This window comes from Glycine max, chromosome 2, assembly GCF_000004515.6.
Source record: "Glycine max cultivar Williams 82 chromosome 2, Glycine_max_v4.0, whole genome shotgun sequence".
Lineage (NCBI taxonomy): Eukaryota > Viridiplantae > Streptophyta > Magnoliopsida > Fabales > Fabaceae > Glycine > Glycine max.
The window spans coordinates 44,147,324-44,170,606 of NC_016089.4; the positions used below are offsets into that span (position 1 = coordinate 44,147,324).

The 23,283-nt window shown below is 32.5% G+C and overlaps 2 protein-coding genes and 2 non-coding genes across 10 annotated transcripts; all 4 read right to left on the reverse strand.

The window, feature by feature from the left end:
• Nucleotides 1-2,768: 2,768 nt before the first annotated feature.
• LOC113000982 (small nucleolar RNA snoR114) lies at nt 2,769-2,858 on the reverse strand. The gene has a single exon (XR_003266290.1). It is a non-coding gene; the product is annotated as a small nucleolar RNA snoR114 (small nucleolar RNA).
• A 6-nt stretch (nt 2,859-2,864) lies between these two features.
• TRNAG-GCC (transfer RNA glycine (anticodon GCC)) lies at nt 2,865-2,935 on the reverse strand. The gene has a single exon. It is a non-coding gene; the product is annotated as a tRNA-Gly (tRNA).
• Nucleotides 2,936-3,866: 931 nt separating this feature from the next.
• LOC100814626 (uncharacterized) lies at nt 3,867-13,253 on the reverse strand. Of its 7 annotated transcripts, none has more exons than XR_005888034.1 (10): nt 12,682-13,252; nt 10,773-10,958; nt 9,961-10,053; nt 9,421-9,603; nt 9,190-9,292; nt 8,932-9,114; nt 6,277-7,124; nt 5,704-6,140; nt 5,367-5,546; nt 4,028-4,253 (listed from the first exon to the last, which is right to left on the reverse strand). XR_005888034.1 is itself a non-coding variant. In XM_006575388.4 (9 exons), the coding sequence occupies exons 1-9, from the start codon at nt 12,928-12,930 to the stop codon at nt 4,187-4,189; spliced, it is 2,349 nt and encodes a 782-aa protein (XP_006575451.1). In that variant the 5' UTR covers nt 12,931-13,253; the 3' UTR covers nt 3,867-4,186. The 7 variants fall into 7 exon arrangements, 3 of the variants coding, with proteins under 3 accessions (XP_006575451.1, XP_006575450.1, XP_003519288.1); XR_413292.4 differs by having other exon boundaries at nt 5,360-5,546; XR_413293.4 differs by having other exon boundaries at nt 4,028-4,256; nt 5,360-5,546.
• A 6,578-nt stretch (nt 13,254-19,831) lies between these two features.
• Nucleotides 19,832-23,015, reverse strand: LOC100815150 (expansin-A8). Its single transcript, XM_003519241.5, has 3 exons — nt 22,752-23,015; nt 21,803-22,115; nt 19,832-20,681 (listed from the first exon to the last, which is right to left on the reverse strand). Exons 1-3 carry the CDS (start codon nt 22,897-22,899, stop codon nt 20,378-20,380), a joined length of 765 nt encoding a protein of 254 aa, XP_003519289.1. The 5' UTR covers nt 22,900-23,015; the 3' UTR covers nt 19,832-20,377.
• Nucleotides 23,016-23,283: the final 268 nt, after the last annotated feature.

Below are 23,283 nucleotides of genomic sequence, written 5' to 3' on the forward strand. Positions count from 1 at the left end.
TAGCAAGAGAGAATAAAAAAAAAACGTATTCACTTCATATAATTCATAAATGGGTTGTACAAATTTAATTAAATTAAATATATTAAATGATATCATGCTTTTTAAACTTTCTTCCAATTTTTTTCGTATTGAAAAATTATTTTGATTAAAATATATTTTAATCTGTAATTTTTATTCATAGATTAGTAATTTATTCGGTATAATTTTTTTTGTTAATTACATTTTTAGTCTTTCAAATTTAGAGTGAATTTGATTTTGATCCCTCAATCGTTTTAAAAATTTATTTTAGTCCCTTAAATTTATTGCTTAATGATTAAAAACATTTTTTTTTCAAATTTAAAGATCTAAAATGATTCCTAAGCGTTTATTTCTTTTTCAATTCAATCCTCCCACTAATAAACCTTTTTAAAGATAACCATTTGTCCTTAGTTTTCGCTATGGTTTATATATATATATATAAAATCATTTACCTTATGTTTTAGTAAAAGGGAAGATAAAACTAAATCACTGTACTAGAAACAAGAAATTAATTAGATTTAGTAAATTGATAGTGTTGTTATAATAGAATTTGAGACCAAATACTGCTATTTTTAAAATTTGAGTATGAAAACAGATTAAACAAACTATATAAAACTATGTTGAAAATGAATCAAAATTATAGAACCAATTTTTTTACACAGATTTTAAACATATCCAACCTAATAAATTTCTCTCTGATTAATGATTTTAAAAACGTAAACCTATGTTAGGTTAACACAGATAAGAGGATTAATTTTCCTAACTAATTTCTAACCCAAAGTTCAACTTCCCCATTCTTGTTATATATGCTGTTTATTATACAGTGTTTTTCCACTTGCTAGTAATTACGTAATTGGGAGAGAAAAAAGAAGAAAAAAACAATGAGTAGTGGGTTGGTTATAATAATAGAACTAATAGCTATTAATTTCAAGGAAAAAGATCATAATATAATTGTGTATATGACTGGTGACTTCCAATAAGAAAAGTCATACAATGTTGCATTTCGAATAGCGCATGCATTTCCAGATTCAATCTATTTCAATGTGTTACACGTTTCATTCTTATTCTTTTTTTACTATTCTCTTTTTCTGAGAATAATCGAATGAAAACAAACGAAAGTGCACGATTTATATAGGCATGGAATTAAGTTGAAACGTTATTTTTGGATTATTCGTACAACAAGCTAGATAGGTGCGAAGCTTTTTCTTCCTTATGCCACAAGTAAATTACCAAAAATTATGCATAAAAATATTGTAAAACAAAATGTTAGTTTCATCTAAACCTTATATTTTTTATTCTAAAATGTATGATATTTTCTTTATTTTAAACCTTGTAAAAAATATTTATTTTAGTTTTTATATTTAATAAAAATATTTAAATTTTAATCCTTTGCTAGGGATTAAAAACACACAAATTTTATAAGATTGAAAATATATTTCAAGTTAAATTTAATAATAATTTATTAAAAGTGTAAAATAATTATACTGTCATCCGATTATTTATTATCATGTATGTTAAGATAATTGAGTTTTACTATAACATTTTTTAAAGATGTATATTTAGAATAATTTCTAATTGATCGTAAAAAAAATTATACTGATGTAGCAAAATTAAACTCTTTAATTTTATAATTTTGGAGACTTCAGTGATTATGTCTTATATTTTTTTAACAGGATTAAGTTTTATATTTAATGAATTAAAAGTAGGAAATTTTCGTGATCAGAAATCAGAATACTAACTCTTAGTGAATTCCATTCTCCTATTGTATGACCTATAGGGGTTGATGAAGCTTTTGCTCTCAATTATTAGCACGATAAAACCCCACGAGTCTTTATGCTTGATTGAAAGGACAATATAACTCAACAAGTCACCACTCACCACCTTGTGTGCTTTCAGAGAGTCCCTAGGTTATCTATAGAGAATCTCACTTTTTGAATTCTTAGTGGTTTTAGGTGTGATTACCTAAATAATGTAGAATAATGAAAGAAACATGCATGGATTAAATTTAGACACAATACAAGAAGTCATAAGTTTTTGCTTTCCGTAGGTTACATATAGATCCAAGTTCTGATGCGGTCGGTTGTGATTATCGATCTTAAAAAAATAATATAGAAACAAGAAGCATACATGAGTGAAATTGAAGAAGTGAAAGTGTTGTCACTTACTAGTTGGAAAACAATAGGATTCAAGTAGAATGTGAAAAATTAAATAAGCATGTGTTTCTGACGCGCTCTAATACTTCAAATTTAAAAGCAAGTGTTTCTAAGGCATACAAGAGTGAAATTGAAGAAGTGAAAGTGTTTCTAAGGCACTCTAATACTTCAAATTTAAAGAAGTGATTAAAAAAAAATATTTGAAAATTGGTGTAGTCAACGATTAATTTGAGATTAGAAACACATGTTAGAAAAGGCTTTAGAATTAATCCCTAACCAAGAGGGTTCATTGCCGACAAAGAAAGACATTACATTGTGATTGTATGGTAGAATTAGAATATATAGTTGGGGTCAAGCCAGCCATGCATGCACAAGGTTTGCAAAGTGGATTTTGTTCATTGACTTCCTTATTTGGGCACTACGAATTTGTTGGCTTAGTGGGGAGACCCAGCAACGAAAATGTGGAGAATTACATGCCCGGCACTCTTAATTGTGAGGGTAAGTAATGGTTTGAATTAATCACTGTGTTTAGGAGAATGGTTGGCTCTATTATTGATGCTGCCAATGATGATAGTTAGAGAATAAAAAAAAGAGAAGGAGCTCAGGAGTGCCACGATTCGTCTGAGATATATCAGAAGATTGTGACAGACCCATCTATCACAGTTGACACAATTATCGTCACAGCTCTTAATTTGCACCAGCCGGGAATCGAACCCGGGTCTGTACCGTGGCAGGGTACTATTCTACCACTAGACCACTGGTGCTTTGTTGCCTAAGTTCTAGACCAAATTATATTTATAAATTGTTTTAAACTTTGATTTTCTTAAGCATGATATTAACTGGTGTGCTTCATCCAAATTTAATTAAACTCTTCCAATTGATTTCACCAGGTGGAAATAAATGTTCCAAATCAAGTCAATGTAATTATAAAATACTTATACATAATTATTTTTTTTCTCAAAAAATAAATACATAAATTATTTTTAAACTCCATTCCGCCATCACATAATGTAATAGTAAATATTGTTTTCAATCATGCACATTACTATTCAATAAAAATTATACTAAAAATGATTAATCAATTTTTTCAACAAAATTAGTTATCAACAAAATCAATAGATAATCCCATATCAATAAGAAGATAACAAAAAAATTAATAATAATAACATAAGGAGAATTGAAAATGTCGTGTAATGTCCTTATTTGTGAAAATCTTCCCTAGTAAGATTTTCGCTTTCAGCTTGAGGAATGAGATTAGTAATTTTTTTTCCCAATTTTATTTAAAGTCTCTAATTAGTAATTTTTTAATTATCATCATATTATGTCTCTCACACACATCTTTCAAAAAAATTACAAATTATAACAACCAAAAGTAGTAAAAAAAAAAGGTAGGACTACTATCAAATTAATGTATAAAAATATACTTAATTCTGTTTCAAAATATAGTAGCTTAAAACTTTGTAAACTTCAATTGGAAGTATTATATATGGAGGAAAACATTGAGATATTTGGTATAGTAATATTGTTCATTTATATAAAAAGAGAAACACTACTCATTCTTTAGCTTCAAAAAATTATTTAGGTGGGGTCAAGGAAGGGGTAAAACTCCATGATACAGTTTAATAGACATTAGACTGAAACGAAATTAACACATGAATTCTATTTCATATTCGATACTTTAAAAAATAAAACAAGTTTGGAAAATGACGAATTTTAATTGTACTAAAAAAAACAATATAGAGAACAAAATAACTAAGCAGTTCTGCTCGGCTTTTCTTCGCATCAAACTCTGCCTATAACACTAGCTAGCCTGATGAAACATTCTACCAGGGTCCCTCTTCATGACAGGTTCCTTATGTACAACGATAAAATCTTTACTAGTATAAAGATACAACTTACGTCGACTCAGAATATGCTAATTCTTCTACTTCGAATCCTGCTTTTGCCAGGATTAGGTTCAACAAAGCCTATGTCTACTCAACATTATCATTATGAGCTACACAACAAGATGAAAACTACCACGCATGTTTCTCGGGGGCATCATCACGGCAATTTGAATGGCCATGGACTCCACCAAAGACACTGCTGTCATTAACAAAAATAGGTAAAACATCACATAAATTCAACAAAACTACTTCGTCTCAATTTATATAAAATGAAAGACAACATATTGCTAGGCAAAATACTATCCATGCATGAAGCCTACATAAAGGTTATCAATCTGTTTTCCACTTAACACTAGAAACATCTAAATTCCAGATACATTACATTGAGTAATCAAAACAAGTCATTGTACTGTACCAAAAATTGCATTCAAGGAAAAAAAAAAAACACTTAAAGATCTTATGTAATGCTTCTACTAAAGTTTTCTTTGATCATCTTCTAACTCTTTTCAGTGTAATTTTCTTTAAACCAACCTGTATTGGTTTTCTTTTGACATAATGAGTAAGCCATCTTAAGAGACAGCCAGTCATCTTGTCCTCAGTACACTACTTCTGCTTCCAATTATCCATGATCTTATTCAACAATAGTATCACAATAAACCGACAATTCAACACCTAATCTATCATATTATTTCTAAGTTCTACTGGCTGCAAACAAAACATGGCCAGTAATGAATTGGGTGAATCACTGATATTTCCTCAGTCGCCTCTCATCACTCGATACAAAGCATTTCAAACATTAAAGCCTTCAAATTCTGAGAACATCAAGCAAGGCCATGAATAAAATCATGGGCAAACATCCAAATGCCAAGGAAAACACTAAAATATACTTCCTGCAACTGATAGAAAATTTTGGGTATCCATTCCAGTAAGATATCTAAACTTTTGGTTTCACACATCAAAGCTACGAACAGCAGAACAGAACTATAACTCAACCTCAGGAAATCACCTGATATATACATCCCTAAATAATGAAAATTAAACATGGATGTAAGAGACAAAAAAAAAGTAACCAGAATATACATGCACTTTTGTACAAAGGACCAACTTAAGTAAGAAAAGAGAGAATAAAGATAACATAACACTCAATCTAGTTTAGTCTAGTTCGTTAGTTTCTAAGACTACTCCCAGCACTTTTCTACTTAGTTGGTACTCTCATTTTTTATGTGTTCAACAATCTCTAGAAGAGACCCAGAGTTAAGGGAAGCTATCTTCATTTTTGAGACGAATGCACACTGTTCTTACTTCTTACTTCTTACAAAATCGCCATCCTTTGGTAGCACCTGATGAAAAGCAGGCAAAGTCATAATAGTTTCCATGTATGACCATTACTGTTAATGCTATTACATATTCACCATCCTTCACTGGCATTCAATGGGAAAGTGGAGGAAAGTCATCATCATTCTTCAAACGATAAGCTTGCTCTTCAATCCTGAATCTCAAACCATAGACACCCCCTTAAAGGAGAGGAAAACTAGGAGTACAAACTATAATTATAGTGCTTTAAGCTCTAAAGAAAGTTGCTATGATTTAACATCATAATTAATCTCAGTAGCAACAAATAATCAGCAATAGAAAAATTATATTACCTTTTGGAATCAACTGCTGACAATGAATCAGACTTCTCCTCTGTCACCTCCTCAGTGTTAGGCACAGTGTCCCTAGGAGTAGAAATGCCTGACTCTGGGTAATTGCTCATTTCATTTCTTGGCACTACTCGAAGCTGAGGGCTTGCAGGTCCAGATTCAGGTTTCTCAGATGAATGAAGGAAACCATTAGCATAATGTGATCCCCATGTAGAAGGTTGAGGGAAATAGGTTTCAGATGATCTGGTTTTGGTACTACCAAAACCAGAATATCCTTCTAGAGCATGTTCAAAAGTTCCATCCACAGACAAATTTGTCTCTTGTGGAGCTAGGGCAAAGCCATTGTTACGGCTGTGTCTCTGCAGATGTCCATGAGTACCTGGTGCTTGACCCCTTCCCCTTCCTGGTATTGGCCTATTGTCCCTGTAAGGACGGGAAGTCTGCAAAATTATGAGCTTAGCAATTAGATGATGACTGGGGATCACTAGAAAACTAGTCTGTGTGAGTGAGTGTGTCTGTGTTTGTGTGTATTAGAAGTATGTGTCCAAATTTAATAAGTATAAACTTTATAAATACCATATTCGGGAAGTATGCGCCTGTTCCTCGTACTTTTCTCTTCTCTTCTGAACCAAAAGAAGTCATTGGCAGAGTAGGATGATTTATGACGTAAACTTGTTGTCCCATTACACAATTTGAGTTTGCCTGAGAACGAATACTGTGATTAATCGGTACACATTGATGAACAGTTTCCCATGGATTCCTATTTGGAAACTTCGGAGACCTAGGAGGACTAGGCACAACGAGAGAGACAGGATAACCATTACACATATGACCATATTGTAAGTTCCCAATGTGACTGTCATAATCCCCAGTAAGGTCCAACAATGACTTTGAAGCTTCGGAGACTGCCATATGCTTTTCATCGGTATGTGATCTGGGTGAATTGCCTGCCATAACTTGCTTCTCTTTCTCATCATTGATAACAGAATTTAGGGCAGGTTCACTATCAGAAATATTATTTTCAAATTGCTCATTTGAACAATAAGACCAACCATTAGTGCTTGTGCGATCCAAGACCCCAGATGTTGCAATATCCTTAGAATCTTCACCAAGTTTAAAACTTGTAACTGCATTTCCATCCCTAGAGGAGTCAAAGAACTCCCCTGCATCTTGTACTACATATCTTTCTCTTTCATCTCTGCTTTCAAAATTATGTTGATTTCCAGGTTTCCTATCCTTTCCGGAAGCTGTAGATAAGCTCAAAAATGACTTGTCTACATTCCCCTGAGTGCTTCCATGCCTTTCCAGAGTGTTTGCAAAGAACCTAATAAGCTCCTCAGCTATTCTGTCTTCTGGTAACCTAAGAATCCAGCCAAGTTTACGGGCACCATACTTAAAAGCACTGCGTATTCGATAGAAATTACCTGAAATAAACAAATGTTACCATCCGGAAGAGACATTAGACAAAAGCAAGGCCTCTTATGACTAATTCTTTATGCATCTTTGAGCCCATGGATAGTATATAAACAAAGAATACATAGTCTCAGTAGTGTTGCAGTGGCAAAGTTTGTAAAGGTAGTAGAATGCTGACACTGATTTATAGTACAGTGGAAGAGAACATATTGTGTGCTTACTTTAAGCTGGCACAATCTCTCAAACAAGAATGGAGGGATGTTAATTGATTTACAGCCTGCAATCTAGCAGATAATAAAATACATGGTAATTTGATTACTATACTCTTCATGTGAGCATGCCTTGGCAATTATGTTAGCACATTATAATTTTAAAATAGATTTTGGTTTTGAATTTGGTTTCTCAAAAAAATAGATTTAAATACAATTTTTGGTCCGTATAGTTACCTTGATTTTGGTTTTGATTCCTATACATTAAAAGTATGGCTTTTGGTCTCTATAGTTGGATTCTGTTCAGGCTTTGGTTCTCATAGTTTTGTACCATTTAGATTTTGGTTCTTATAGTTCACCAAACATTTGTCTTGAAAGTTCTCTCGTCCGTCTAGTGGCATATTGTTGGCAGCAGGGACAACACAAAAAAAGAAAGAACTATAGGGATCAAAATCATAATTACGGTAAACTATAGGGATCAAAATCATAATTGAGGTAATATATGTCAACCTTTAAAATATAATAGTTTTACAATGTCGGTTTCATCCATGTATAACTGTTCCTACTTTCCATAAAAAAAATGAAACAAAAGAGAAACATTAGCACATTAAAATACACAAAAAGCATGATGTAGGTGCATCAAGAGCATGAAAACTAATTTTAAGCGTCTTTGCTTTTATCAACTAGCTAATAGATACTAATTTTCCATCACAGATCTTTGATGCACTAAAATTTTATCTTTTATCATTTCTTCTAACAAGTACCTCTATATGAATTGTGCTGGTGTGACTTGAGAGAATTGTCTACGCTGCAATTTTAGTCTTGAGGGTGTCTACAAGGAAAAGGATACCTTCAAATTCCAAAAAGCCATTCCACGGGAGGTGTGAGATCTATGTTGGCATAAGAAGGTAGATGGTAATAGCTGATTTAATGGTGCTTTTCAGATGGCCTTTCTTACCAAAAATGAGGGGGGATGTTATGGATATCAAGTCAGATTCCAATGAATGATGACTCCATCACCCAAGGAATTAAGATTAGGTTTTAAAAAGTGAAGCATTAAACTATAACCCCTAAAGAAGTCTCCTTCGATCATAGAGGCATTTCAAAAGAATGAAGAACCAGTATTTTTATTGATGACCTAAAGGGCTAAAACTTCTAAAAATATATTGAGTACTTTGATTAATGCATGCAAAAGAAAGCTGAGATCTGTCCACAGTAGCAATACATTAGGATTAGACAAGGTCTTTACAAAGTGAACAAGGAGCAAAGTTTCAATTTAAAGGGCAGCACAAAATCCTTCCATACTCTTTCCTTCCCTCCTTTTTACAAGGTTCTATCATCAAGTAATTGCTGGACTTGCTTCATATGTAACTATTCAGATTGATCTATTATATAATATTTAAATCTCCTCAAAAGAGGAATAGTTATCTCTCAATAAAGTCAATAATATAGATTCTCCCCTTCTTAAAAGGATCAAATGAACAAAAAAATCTTTAAAAAGCAAGATAACATGTTAAATCTAGGTAAAGAATATCATTAGACAATCTAACTACATAACATTAAAACACAATTCAATAGCCATTCAGACTAAAAGTTGAACGATACATGCCTTTATTGACACTGCGGCCAAGATTGTTGTTTTCTTTCAAAGGATCAATGATGTTAAGATGTTTCTGGGGAAATGCACGCAAATTTAAATCAGCCCCCCTTGATGGTACTGAGAATGACTCCACACAGCTTCTAATGAATTCTTCAGTCAGTAATGTATTCCCTCCATTTTCAGGCACCTCAGCTTCACACAGTCAAAAACAGATAATAATAAAAAAAGAACATAAAGCTACTTATTGATACGAAAAAGCCTGCCTACCTACTATATTAGGCAGAGAAGTTTTACTGACTGGTCCCTTCAAACTAACACAATAATTGTCCCAATCAAATTTGCTGAAGTAGTCCAAAAATCTGTAGAGAACCTGGAAAAAGGGCAGAGTGCACAAAATTCTTACTGAAAGGATGCATTGCCATCATCATGTGATGCAGATTTTCTTTTTCATCTGCTCAAGAAAAAGTATGATCCAGGTAGATTTGATGGAGAACTTACTGCTAGAGGACCATCTAAGGATACATGAAACTGATGGAAAATATACAGAACCAGTGTTTCCAAAGCATATGTTGAAATCAGACCATGATGGGCACCCAGTACACGGCTCTCGTAGTAGCACCAAGCTTTAATAAGGATAATACTACGTTTGAAGAGATGATCCTTGGCAACAAGTCGATCAACCTATAAATTGTGAGAGAAACTTACTTAATATCAGATACAATGGGACACAATAATAATAATAATAATAATAATAATAATAATAATAATAATAATAATAATAATAATAATAATAATAATAATAATAATATTAATAATAATAATAATATAAAACAAAAGGAAGGGTCAAACTGTAGTAATGCACAATATTCAAAACTATGACGTGTGGATGCATATAGATGCTGCAACACATAATAATTGTTTCTAAAGTCTTGAGACTCATAAAATAAAGAAAATTAAATTAAAAATCATTCTGCATTCTGAAATGTTAATTGCATTACAAATAATATTGCGGCCTCAAGAGGTCACTTTCAATAATACCTTCTCAAGAAAACATAATGTACTGAGTCCTCCTAACTGATTGAAAGAGATGTCTACAACAATATCCTGTACAATGCATTTAACAAGCTTAACCTGCAGAAAAAGAACCCAAACATATGAAACATAAAAATATCAACACAAAATCAAAAAAGAAAATTAATTCAAAAATATAGCACCGAAGACACAAATCAAGCATCTTCAATAAATAAAAAATTTCAATATAGAGAAAATAATACAGGGAAAATAAGTTAAGTCAAACAGCAAACTGGCCCGCAGAATCAGCCTAGCGCGATAGCTTAGCAAAATCAACACAGATACAGCAATTTTGTTGTCCAATATGATATAAAAAATACAGAGATTTAAAATCAGCAAGAATTGCCAGGAGCTGCTCTAGATTTAGTCAAAGCTACCAAAATAAAGTAAACTCTACCTTTACATAGACTAAAGCAACAAGTTGGGGAGGGGAAAAGACATTCCATAACTTACTGAGCATAAAGCACAAACAAAACATTCTTAGCACTGCCAGATTCAGAAAAGAGAAATAAAAAGTAAGGGAAGAGGCAATTATCTGAATGTTTGAAAACATCTCAGTTTCAATAGAGGGAAAAATGCTTGGACCCATTCTCATCCTTGAGTATAATATAATATTCCCCTCAAAATGAAAATAAAAGTAAATGCAGATTCAGCATTTTTCAGGCTCATAACAAAGTTAACAGTTCTTTATTTCCAATTTACTTTGGCAATTAGCATAAAATATTTTCACACTAAAATGCATTCAATTTCTGATAAGGCATCAATCAAGTGGAAAGAACCTCTGCATCAATGAAACGAACATCCTTTACTTCATATTCAGCAGCTTCATTGATTTCCTCTCCATGAAGAACAGCACGAACATCAGATACCAGGCCATCCTCAATGTTTTCACAGCTGAGTGCAGTCAAATCAATATCTCCGTCTGGAAGATATGTTTTTAACGGAACTGACCCATATGGAAAAACCTGTAACAAAGAAAATTTAACATCAGTAATGTTATACCACACTAGAAAGAATCCCATCATCACCGCCTGAAGTCAAGAAAATTTATTCATCAAATTTGCACACCAATCAGCTGCACTTAATTGAATACCCTTTCAAAGAAATAATAAAGGCATGAACCACCAGCCTCAATTTGTATGGCAAAAATATTTTCCATTTTTTAGTACATGGAAGAAAAGAAATATCTTCATTTAGTACAAGAGAATTGAAATAAAAACAAGAAATCATGGTATACATGTGATACAGCTAGTTCAATGAAAGGTGCCACTAGGTATTAGGGTTGTCAACTCAGTGCCTTCAATGAGGAAGAAGCCTATGATACCTTGGGCACACTTTTTCTAGTTCAAGTAAGGAATGTCTTTAACACCTTACTGATTATAAAATAACTTTCTCACGGGGTAAATAATTAAAGTAACTGGTAAAAATATCATGCAACTCTTTGATTCTCAGAAAACTTATATAAATATTCCCAAGAACATTTATGACCAACCAAACAGATTTTATTCATTCTCAGGAATCATGATTCCTACGATTTATGATTCCCAGGAATCATGAATCCCGGGCATGAAAAAACTTATCCCCTACCAAATGCCCCCTTATGGATACAATCCCCAGGCTGAGTTGTCAAACACTTATCGATTGTTGATATCAAAATAAACATCTAAAAATATATTAATTAAATATAATACAATTAATAGCTAATAAAATGCTTGACAAAGCACCAAAAAAAGGAAGAGTACTAGAGTAATGCCCTTCAACAACCAACTCACTCATCAAATCACTGATTTTCTCATCATCATCAAATGTTCTATGCTAGAAAGCATGCATTCGACAACATGGAAACAATGCAGCGCATACACTAATTATAAGACATAAAAATGATATAAAACAACATATAAATTAATAAAACATTAACATAAAACACGTGTCTTAAATCAAAAGAGAGAATGGATATTTCAAAAGTAAATGCGAGACATGTAAGACATAATAAAACACTTCATTTTATCTAATCATTGCGACATTCCCATTCATATAATGGTTTAATAATAAATACCTAATTGAAAAAACAAATTGTAAAATGCAGCTAAAATTATTCAAAGTGCCAGCGAAGAGTTCAATGACTGTCATTAATACGAGTCCATCACCGGTAAGAAACGAACATAACTACAATTTTGAAGTGTCCGTCCTTACTTCGTCCCATGGTTCCATCTTGACATCATCAGAGCAAAAGAATCTAGGACACAACCAACCACACTACATTTTCTTTCGCATTTAGCAGCCTTAATCACCAGAGCCAAAAATGAACTTGTTTGCGAATCTGTCAACTAGCACATTTTTTTTCTCTACCTCATGACCAAAGGCAGAGAGAAACAAGTTCATTCCATTGCCAATTCACCATTGCAACTACCACACACATTCCAAAAGCAGAACATATCATTAATCATACTTTCACCAATGTAGCCCTAATTTCAAAAAACAACACCATCAAAACAACACAAACAACTCCAAATGCGCGTGTCCAACACCTTCACAGTCATCAAAACCATAACAAAACAAAAACCTAAACACCGAACAAGCACGCCAGAATCATTCAAAATCAATTCACTTCAATTGAAAAACAAATCAAGCATACAGAAACAAAACCAAAACGACGAAAATTGAACATTGACGAGAATCGAACATCACCTCGCAGCGCGCGCCGTACCGGATGAGTCTCTGTACGTAATCGACGACCTCCCTGCGCCTGCGGTCGGCGGCGAGCGTGGGCCGTATGCGGCGGAGAATCTCAGCGGTGTTTCTCTCGGCCGCCGCCCAGGCGTCGGCCGCGACGGAGGATGGATCGGGATTCCAAGGCGGAAGCGGCGGCGACGGCGGCGAGGACGCGCAGGGGCGATCCTCCCCGAAAACGACGCCGTTCACATGAAGATCGCCCATCGCTGTCGTAAAAAACGGTCACGACCCGACCCGGAATTTACAATCCGGGGCAGCGGAGAAACAAAACAAAAGAAAATAACAGCGTTGGTGTGAATCTAGCAACAGTGGCGCGAGGCTGGTTTTTGAAGACGCGAAAACGAAATCGAAGGAAAAAGAAGAGAAATAAAAAAAAAAGAAAAGGATTATGACTATCAGAATATCTTCAACAAAAAAATAAAATAAAAATGAGAGAGAAGAGAAGACAGAGAGAAGAAAAGGGAAAGAAAGAAAAATAGGGCAATAGGGCTTTTTGTCTTTGTTTTCGTAGTACTCGATACTTGAAGAAACCGACTCCAGCATGCTCCTATTTCTGATTTTGATGCAATTATAATAATAATAATAATAATAAATGGATCAAATTAATATTTGGGCCGTGTCAAAAAAATAAAATCGTGAGAGTTAAGATAATTTTGTGTATATCAACAATGAAGAAAATGGTTTTTATTTTATATTCCTGCCGATTCATGAGTCAACTTGTGGATTTATAAACTAATGGACAATTTGTGAGTTTAGTATGATGGGCGTGGGAGGTTTCTTATTTTTCTTCTTCCTTCTCTTAGGGTTTGTAATTAACTTACACTGAATGTATGTTGGGAATGTGGACCTTGGCCTTGGTTTATAACTGTAGGAATTATCATGAACAATTATACTACCTAAGATCTAAGAAATTTGACTTTTGTAGGTATATATAGGCTTTGTGTAATCTATAGGTTTATGTAAATAACCTTTATATGTATGACTTTTTTTGTTTGTGTAAAATGCACTGTACTTTGTAATTTGGCTGTTGTTGCATTCAAATTTAAATTATTTCTCTTGTTGGGAAGAAAAATAATTTTATTAATAAGTATAGATGGAAAATATCTATATATATAGACACGTATCTGGATATTAAAATTGCTTTAAAATAGCAATCAACAATGTTAATGTTGTCGGAAAATAGTGTAGAAATTCTTGTAATTTTATAAGAAAACTTACCAAAAAGTCATCAAAATTATGAAAGATAAATTCTTAGTGATAATACATTATGGTAATGATATCATCTAGAATTAATACTACTATTGACAATGCTAATGATATCATGTGGTTGCTTTTTAAAAAAATGACATCATGCGGTTAAACTAAAAGAAATTTTATATATATATATATATATATATATATATATATATATATATATATATATAGTAATTATATGAATATTGTGATAAAAAAAATATTCTTAAACTAATGGAGATGAGCAAAAATTCTCTCAATGGGGATGGGTTGCAACTAAAATCTCTAGACATTAACAGTTTATTATGTAAACCATGGAGTAATTGGAGTAAGTGTTTGATCGATCGTGAAGCTACTAGGGAGAAAGGTGGGGTTTCTTGTCATCATGAATGATAAGTTGAAGTTTCTGTGAAAATTGTCTAGCAGTTTTGATTTGGTGGATGTTGGCCATGGTGCTTTATGGTTAGTTTAGATCATGAGAAAGATATCAATAAGCTAGGGTCTCATGGACTATCTATTATCGTTACTTAGTTATACGTCATTGGACATTGAGTTTTTTTGTGGATGATGTTAATATTAATAAGACCTTGGTTTGAGTTAGATTTCATTGTCTAGGAATAGTGTACTATGAGGATGGTGGTATATTGTAATCCATTGAAACCTCTACATGTTGATCCCAATACCTTAAACATGCATGCTCCGAGGGCATTTTGTGAGGGTGTGTATGGAGATTGACCAAACAATTTAGTGGTTGGCAAGTTTGGGCATAATGAGAGGTGGTATAATGTCAAAAAATATTAGGGTTTACATATCCTCTGTTCGTCTTGTGGATGTTATGGGCATGTTACTCATCAATGCCCAACAAAACTGGCAGTCGGGGTGTAGGAGGAGATCTAAACCATCACAATTAATGAACAAAATGCGAATGTGCCTAATATTCAACAATTTTTCCAATCCCTCAGCCCCACATGAAGATTAGTTGACTATTACTTGCAAAACAAAAAGGAAGTAAATCAAGGATTGAAAGGCAATAAATTAGAAGATTCCATCAAAAGCAATGAATTTAATGGAACGACATGCCCTTGTTCTGACTTTCAAGATACCAGCAAGACCTTCTATGGAGATTACGAAAAGTTTTTTTTTCAGCCATGGATATAGTCTATGTGGAAGGAAATCGTTTTAGGTTCAAGGAAGGGGATAAGGAGGAGTCTTTGAGGATGAATTAAATAAGCCAACCCACTAATTCACTAGACTAGTGAACATTAGATATGGAGATTGTTGAGATGCATGGTGTGAAATGGCATTGCCTTGGAAGTTAAATCAATTCATGATGTGCCAAAGGCAACATGATTTCCATGTTGTGGATTCTTTTACTTTTTTTATCATTATGTTATGAAGAATATGTCGAATGATATGAATATTAATAGCTTGAAACATTTTATGGGGTTGTTAATGGCAAAGGAAGACAGAGAGTAAGGGAAATAGTTCATCTATATCAACCATCTATGTTCATGTTGTTAGAGACGTATTGTCTTTTTGCATATGCTAAACAATTTTGGAAGTTATTGGTTTTGATGTGTCATTTGGTGGAGGCTATGGGATATGCAGGAGGTATTTGGGTTCTTGAAGAAAACATCTGTCACTTTGAAATCTAGGTTATGGACACTTTTTCACAAGCAATTACTTTAAAATTTTCCAAGGGAAAGAATTGGTGGATGTGCATGATAGTATATGTGAGTACTCAATCTAGTCAAAGAAATGACTTGTGGGTGCACTTAATGGGGTTGTGTAGTATAATTGTGGATCCTTGGATGCTACTGGTGAATTTAATGAAGTGCTAAAGCCATCTAAAGTTCATTGTCGTAAATATTCTTTTTCTAAAGCTTCTAAATTTTAAAATATGATTAACTATTGTCATCTCCTCAACATGAAATATGATTAACTATTGTCATCTCCTCAACATGAGGGAAATAAGACATCAATTACATGGTTTAGAAGAAATTCTAAGACATTTATTGCTTTTTTTTAATACAAGAGACGTTTATTGCTAAAAGACTAGATAAAGTTCTTATCAATCAAGCTTGGAGGGTTGATTTTCGAGAAACATATGTGAAAAACCTTTGTCACATTTAATCTAATAAGATCAGGTAAAAGGTAATAATTGAGAAGTTAAAAATGTTTTAAGTTTTATTGATCAAATAGCTTAAAAGCAAACACATGATAACTATTTAACATACTAGTTACATAATTCACCCTTTAATTTTATTGTATAAAATTAGGCTATCGACTCGTATTGTACGAGTAAAAAACTAAAATACTCTACAATTTAAAGTGTTTGCTGTAAGAAAATAACAACAATGCTATTAGATGGAAAATTTATACTCAATAAATATAGTTCAGTTAATAACACACAATAGATTTGTAGGTATGACTTGTATTTGATTTTCCCAAAGATATAAAATAAAATTTTACTTTATCATTGCATCATATAATAAATATATGACATGATAAAATAGTCTGTTTTTATTATATGCCTGTGTGAAAAAATTATATTCTAAATATGTATATAAAATAGTCTATCAAAAATATATTTTTGCCCCATTCCTTTCTTTGACACTTGTCCTTTCATAGTTGACAAAATGAGAATTTTGAAAAATTTATACGCGTGAATTTTTAAAACTCTCTCGTTCATTCTCTCCTTTTCTTTTCACCCTTTCATGAGCTTCGAACATTGTTAACCCGTTGTCAAGTATATTAATTTGTGGTAAAGTTAAAATGAAAGTCAAAGTGTCGAACTCATAGAAACTATATTTGTTTATACTTGAATTGATGTATTCCCAATTTTCAAGTAGGAGATAAGAAATTATAATAAAGATTAAAAGAAAGAAAGAGTTTGAAATTAAAATGGCAAGAATAATAAAATAAACAAAAGTTAATGCAAAAGATAATATCAAAATATAAATATGTTGGGGCCTAACATGTTTATCTACCCTTGATGCAATATTAATGTTTTTCTCTATTAAATGTTTTCCCAATTTCCATCCACATATGCTAAGACACTCAACCTTGATCTCTTACGATGAAGAACCTAATTTATCTATTCTCTCTCCCAAATTCCTTTGATTTTCCCATATATAATCCCTAAGACTAATGCATGGATGATCAAACCATACAATAAAGATGAAGATCAGAAAAAAAGCAAAGCCATGAGAAACGTTACACTTCAGAATCTAATGTGGATAGAAAAAGGGACTGATGACTAAAAGAAAGGGAAGAATGATTAAAGAATGAGAGTTTTCCTTAAGAGATAGACTCAGACATTTGATATCTTGAACTTTCGCGCTAAGCGCATCTTTAGGCTTCTTCATATGTCTTCTTTGTGCTAAGACTAAGACTAAGACTAAGATCGCTCGCTAAGCATGATGTGCACTAAGCCTGGATCATGTGTTAAATGAATTGTTCAATTCTTTCAACTTTTCTTTAAAGTTTTTTTCTTTTAATTTTTGCATCAATTTTTCTCTAAAACATTTGAAATCTTATTTTTTTAACTCCTACTTATAAAAAAATTGTAAAGATGTTAATTTCTTTATTATTTCATTAAAAATAATAGTAAAATAAAAAATTGTAATTATTATTAATCAAAATTAACTATAAAATTAACTTAGATTTCGTAATTATAAAACATACTTCTCACTCATTCTTTTCACACACATTATGTGTCTTTGTGCTAGGGCTTCAAATTCCATTCCTGCATCTTTATCAATATGCTCCAACATTAATAATCACAATCTGAATCTCCATTCTCCTTTCTCTGTCTGTCGATAAGAGTACTTCTTTTTGTCGGTAAGAGTGGTCAGAATGTCGTCGTCCTGTTTTTTTAACGCATAAGTAAGCTGATTTGACTGTGTTGTTGGTGGGGTTGTTTTCTTTTGCTGCATATACTGGCTTTTATGATATGGATTTTATGATGTACTTTTCAGAAGCGACTCTTTCTGCATTTTTGTTTCCTCTTGGAAAAAAATTATCTGTGTTTACCTTACTATATTTTAGACATTTTTCATAACTATAAACTGATTTGAATGGCATGTCTGCTAATAGTTACATTTTGGTTTTGTGTTACATGAAGCATCCGAAGGACATGGCGGATAAGAGACATGTGGAAGCCTTTTTCTGTTGGGCTTGTGCTGGATTAGTGATACACTAATTCATCCATTTGGTTATCTACTATTCATTCATGATATTAGCATGATTAGAACCTAACTAGCATCTTATAACTTCATGACAATTATAATTATCATTAAGTATAAGCATTTCTGAAATTGTCTTTTCTTCTTGACATTAATTTGTTGGGTACGTTTGGTATGGGAAAAATAGCAAGCCAAATATCATTGATTCAACTACACCAACATTTGGATTTAGGACTTACATAGTCCACCCTCATATGAGTAGAAATTAAGCAATAGGATTCTACTAAATAGACTATAATTTATTCAGAATTGGATAATCTATGAAGTAGGTAGCCTTTAATATATGAACTATATAACATATTTATTAATTTTGTTTAGTTACAATTTAGTCACCCGCATTTTTCAAGCAACCCTCCAATTCAACCTTTCCCACAAGTGACGAAAGTTGTGTCCAGTCCAAAAATCTCTGAATTTTACGACATAGGTATATACATTAAACAACAATTTATTTAATAATGTCAATTATATAATTTATATATTATACTCATAATATTGATTTTTTTTTTTCTGTTTTTCCTTATAGATTGGTTGAACTATACCATCAAAATGGGAGCCAAATTAAATATCTTCCAATAGCCCAAACTGCATCTATGTCACTAACAATCATACTGATGATAATTTGTAGACCTGTGCACAGAATTCTCTCCTTGCATCTCACTTGACCTTTTGTGCATGCTATTGCTATTACTAATTGGCCCTTACTTTACCACATGCTTATTCTATTTATAGTTTTACACGCATATTATTCATCTTTACTTGCACAAAGCAACTGACTATGTTCTGCAATCTAACAACATGTTTCTTTTTCTGGATGCACATGCACATCTATATTTTGCATCTAGCTTCACATTTTTTTTGTTGCCAGTTGTTGCTGATTAGAGGTCATGTTGATGAGCCTCTAAATATGCTGGAGAAGCAATGCTGTAATTCAGCCTCTGTACTCCCAGTACTCCCAGTAAGGCATATATATATATATATATATATATATATATATATATATATATATATATATATATATATATATATATATATCCCATTTTATGCTTGAGTAAGATTCTATATTTTACTCATAATGCTTTTTTGTTATGTTCAGTAAATTTACTAATGTATGCACTTGCAGAGTAACGACTGCTCTCTTGGAGCATTTTGATGGAAACAACTCTCTCTTGCTTCATAGCTGTTTTTGGGATATGTTGAAGAAGGATCCAACATGTAGTGATGCCTTAGCAAAACTTATCAAGATGCACCAAAATGGTGCTTTCATTCTAAATCATGTTTCTTACATCATTTGAATAATTTATAGCTATTCCTCTGCTACAGACAAAGCAAAACCATTATGTGCTTAATGTAATAGAGTTAAAGTTTAACATCAACTATCACCAATATCAAGAAAAATGTATAATGATAATTATATTTAAATTGTGTTTAAATATTGTCAACTAAAGTCTATTAATTTATCTCATATTCTAATCTTCTAAACATTAAAAAAATATTTTACTTTTAATCTAAGCACAATTTTAATATTAAAACAAAAAAAAATATAGCAGAATGAAACGACCCATACATATACACGGTAACTAACTAGTATATAAATTAAACTAAAAAATAATAGAGATAACATTATCTTTAAAGAAGAAGAAAGAAGGTTGGAAGTTAATTGTAATTGGAATTCAATATTTAAGTATATAACATTACATTTGTGAAGTCCCCAGCGGGTGCCATAATACATATGCTATAAATCACCTCAGCTACTTTACAGAATCACACAGCTGCAAGAATAAATGCCTCTCTTAACATTCTTCGGCTAGTCTTGCATCAACAATACCTACAAGCTTTTAAATTAACCTACCCCACATTGCAAAGTCTTATTTTGGAGACATTATTGTATAGTCTCGAACTATGCAGTTCCAAACTAATCTCCACATGATATGATATATAAACACATTTTATAACTTGTGAGTTACATTTTAAATTTACTAACAAAAAGTTAATAATGGTGAATTTTTTTTAAAAATGTTAACAACACCTTTTTGATCATTTTTTTTATTATGATTAATTAAAATTTATTAAAAGTCATTGAGTAGATTCACATTTCATTTAATAATTTTCTTTTCTAATTTAGATATTAGATCGATAGGAAAATGTTACTTGCTAACATTTTTTTTTCTCTCCTAAAACTGACCCCCTTGGAAGGTCTGACCGAACTGCCAGTTAGATGGTGCCACGTTGAAGCTTGTGACAGTTCTACCGTCACTTGCGGTGACTTGAAAAGAGAGGCTTTGTCCATTGAGGTAGGAGTTGCTCTGCCAATTTTGCCCCCAGTTTCTTGACATGGGTTGCCAACTAGTTCTGGACCCTTTGATTGACACTGCATGAACATCCCCTGCACCCGCGACGTTGGTGATCAAAACCAGGTTGAAGTAAGAGTGGCCATTTATTGTGAACCTTATTCCCCCCCTTTTCACACAGGACACTCTGTCATCATCACCAAATAGGAGAAAAAAAAGCTTTGTAAGTAGGTTGGTAGGAAACTAGAACATGGTAAATACAGTCTCCTATCCTATCATCATCAATTAATTAAAGATCTCAAGTACAGATAAAAAGTTTAAAAATATAGGATCTAAGGAATTAGTGTCTATGCTCCAATTTGACTGTCTATTAGTTTATAGACAGCTAATCATAAAGGATGAGACATTTTATTCATAAAAGGAAAGGGATTATTGTGTTATGTAGTTGGTAATTTGAGTAGGGAAAGGGAGTTAAAAACTTAAGCATAATGAAGAAGTACGACTTTGAAAGATAAGCATGAATCATAGTTTCATAAGTGTGTCATTCTGTTATTCTTTTAAAATTTTGGTCCCTAAATTAATCTCTTGAAAATATCATTATATAAGTTGTATCACAAGTTTTGTGCATGGATGGATTACAGTTTGAACACTTCATAACTTAGTTTGGAAAATGCAAATAGAGTTTCTTATTCATAAATGTAGCAAAATTATGATTGAGTTATTTTTTTAACATAATTTTTGGCTTCGTATTGTGATTTGAGTATAAGTTAAAAAATAGTTGCAGTTCTGTTGAATCAAACCATAATTTGCCAACATAATCTAAACACATTGTTAAGATTATTTTTATCAGCACTTTACTTTTTTTTAAGAATAAATATAGTGACATTTTAAATTTTTAAAAACTAATGTAGATATATAACTTTTTTGAACACTAATTTATATAAAGTTTTGAAGAACTAATTTAATTATCAACACCCTTAAAAAACAAGGGTACAAACATAATGTTAAAGATCAAGTCCTTCAAGCTCAAATTCATGGATATATTATATATAAGCTGGAAATTGAGGCTAGGTAAAAGCAAGTAAGCAACCGCAATTTTCAATGGTGATGAATGGGCCAGGAGTTACAATTTACAAAGAACAAGTTCTTGAACTTTATTAGGTCTCTAATGAAGGTAGGTGGAGTTGTTTTTCAAAATTTAGTCTTGAATCAATATAGTTAGTATATTTCATAATTGTATAGCTATATAAGGGAATTAATAGAACCTCTAAGCTTTGAGAACATGACCAAGTTTATGGTTTCACGTACCTTCTAAATGCCACAGGCACAATTCCAGCTCTATACTGAGCAATTTGAAGGAATGCTGGTTCTGCCATATCAAAGTGTTGTAGAGGAGGGTTGCACCAACCACCATTATTGTTGGCCAAAGCAAAGTTTGGAGGACAGAAGTTTGTAGCAGTGACAATTATGGTGCCAGGCTTGCACCATCTTGGGTCATCATCACACTTCATTGCATAACATGCCCCACAACTCAAGCCATTGTTGAACAAAGCAGTGCTTAGAGCTGCAGTGTTGGTTCCATATCCCTGACTGTACAAATTCCCATAGCCACATGCACCTCCTGCATGTACCAAACAAAAGGGTATAGTAAACCTTTACCATATGCAAACTTAGAAAATAGAACAAAACTTAGATACAATTCTTTAAATGTTTTATTGTGTTACTCTCAAACTAGATTTGTTTGTTTCTTTTTCCGTAGGAATCGTACTTAATAGTTAGCTACCAGAAAGTTTACAACAACTCGGGCAAACTCCTCAACCAACTGATTTAAACCTCATCGGTTCTCTAACTTGAATTAAAGTTTGATATTGGTAACTTATGCTAACTTGTAATGCAAACCTTTATTATGTGAATTATACGGGTAAAACTCCAATTCAAATTAGAAAACAATATCAAAATTACTTAAATTTTTCCCTTAAAGATATTTACTAAGATAGTCAAGACCAATATATGTGTAGGAAATTGAAGACACAATAATATTGAATAAAAGTCTTAATTTGTCAGTGTTTCATATTTGTAATAGTTTTTAATACTCAATAATTTTCTTTGAAGATACTTAGTCACATTTTTTTGGCTACACAAGAATTTTAAGAACTTTTGAATTAACCACACCATCCCATAATAGTTTCTGTAAACAACCCGATTCTCATATAAAAAACCAAGAAAATTTGTTAGCAAAGATAGAAGCTAAGCTCACCCATTGTTCCAGAAGCATCACCACCACCATAGAAAGTAGCATGACCACCCTGCCAACCGCCATAGTCAGCAGTGGCACCATGGAAGTGCATTTCAACAAAGAGAAAAATGAGAAGAACTAGAGCAAAAGAAGATGCATGGGGTGCCATTGGAAGCTTCTTGGTTAAACAGGGGAGCCAAAACAGGGGAATGTGTAGTTAATTTGCTCTGCTGTGATGTTGAAGGCAATAGGGGGAGCTCTATTTATAAACATCATTTGGTTTACAAGCACAATGGTAGGGTTGTTTCCTTAAAGGCACAGAACAAGTGCCAAATTAAGTGCACATGCTTTGGTTCTAGTTGGGATTCCCAACCGCTAATCTAGTAGGCCAGTTCCTAGCACATGCATCCCCAACGGCCCAACAAACTTTATAGGCCTATTATCATATTTCTTTCAGCTACTACTTTAGGGTATTTTTTTTAATTTATTTTCTTTTTTTCTCTTTTTATCTTCTTTAAAATTGTTAAGAGCTTGGGTATCATTTGTTTCATTG

Coding starts and splice junctions, on each gene's coding strand:
- LOC100814626 (XM_006575387.4), bottom strand. CDS start 12,930: ATGGGCGATCTTCATGTGAACGGCGTCGTTTTCGGGGAGGATCGCCCC. Junction 9,115..9,189: donor TTCTCTGCCTAATATAGTAG/GTAGGCAGGCTT, acceptor GACTGTGTGAAG/CTGAGGTGCCTGAAAATGGA. Junction 6,141..6,276: donor GCGCATACTTCCCGAATATG/GTATTTATAAAG, acceptor ATAATTTTGCAG/ACTTCCCGTCCTTACAGGGA.
- LOC100815150 (XM_003519241.5), bottom strand. CDS start 22,899: ATGGCACCCCATGCATCTTCTTTTGCTCTAGTTCTTCTCATTTTTCTC. Junction 22,116..22,751: donor TGATGCTTCTGGAACAATGG/GTGAGCTTAGCT, acceptor TGGTACATGCAG/GAGGTGCATGTGGCTATGGG. Junction 20,682..21,802: donor GTGCCTGTGGCATTTAGAAG/GTACGTGAAACC, acceptor TGATGATGACAG/AGTGTCCTGTGTGAAAAGGG.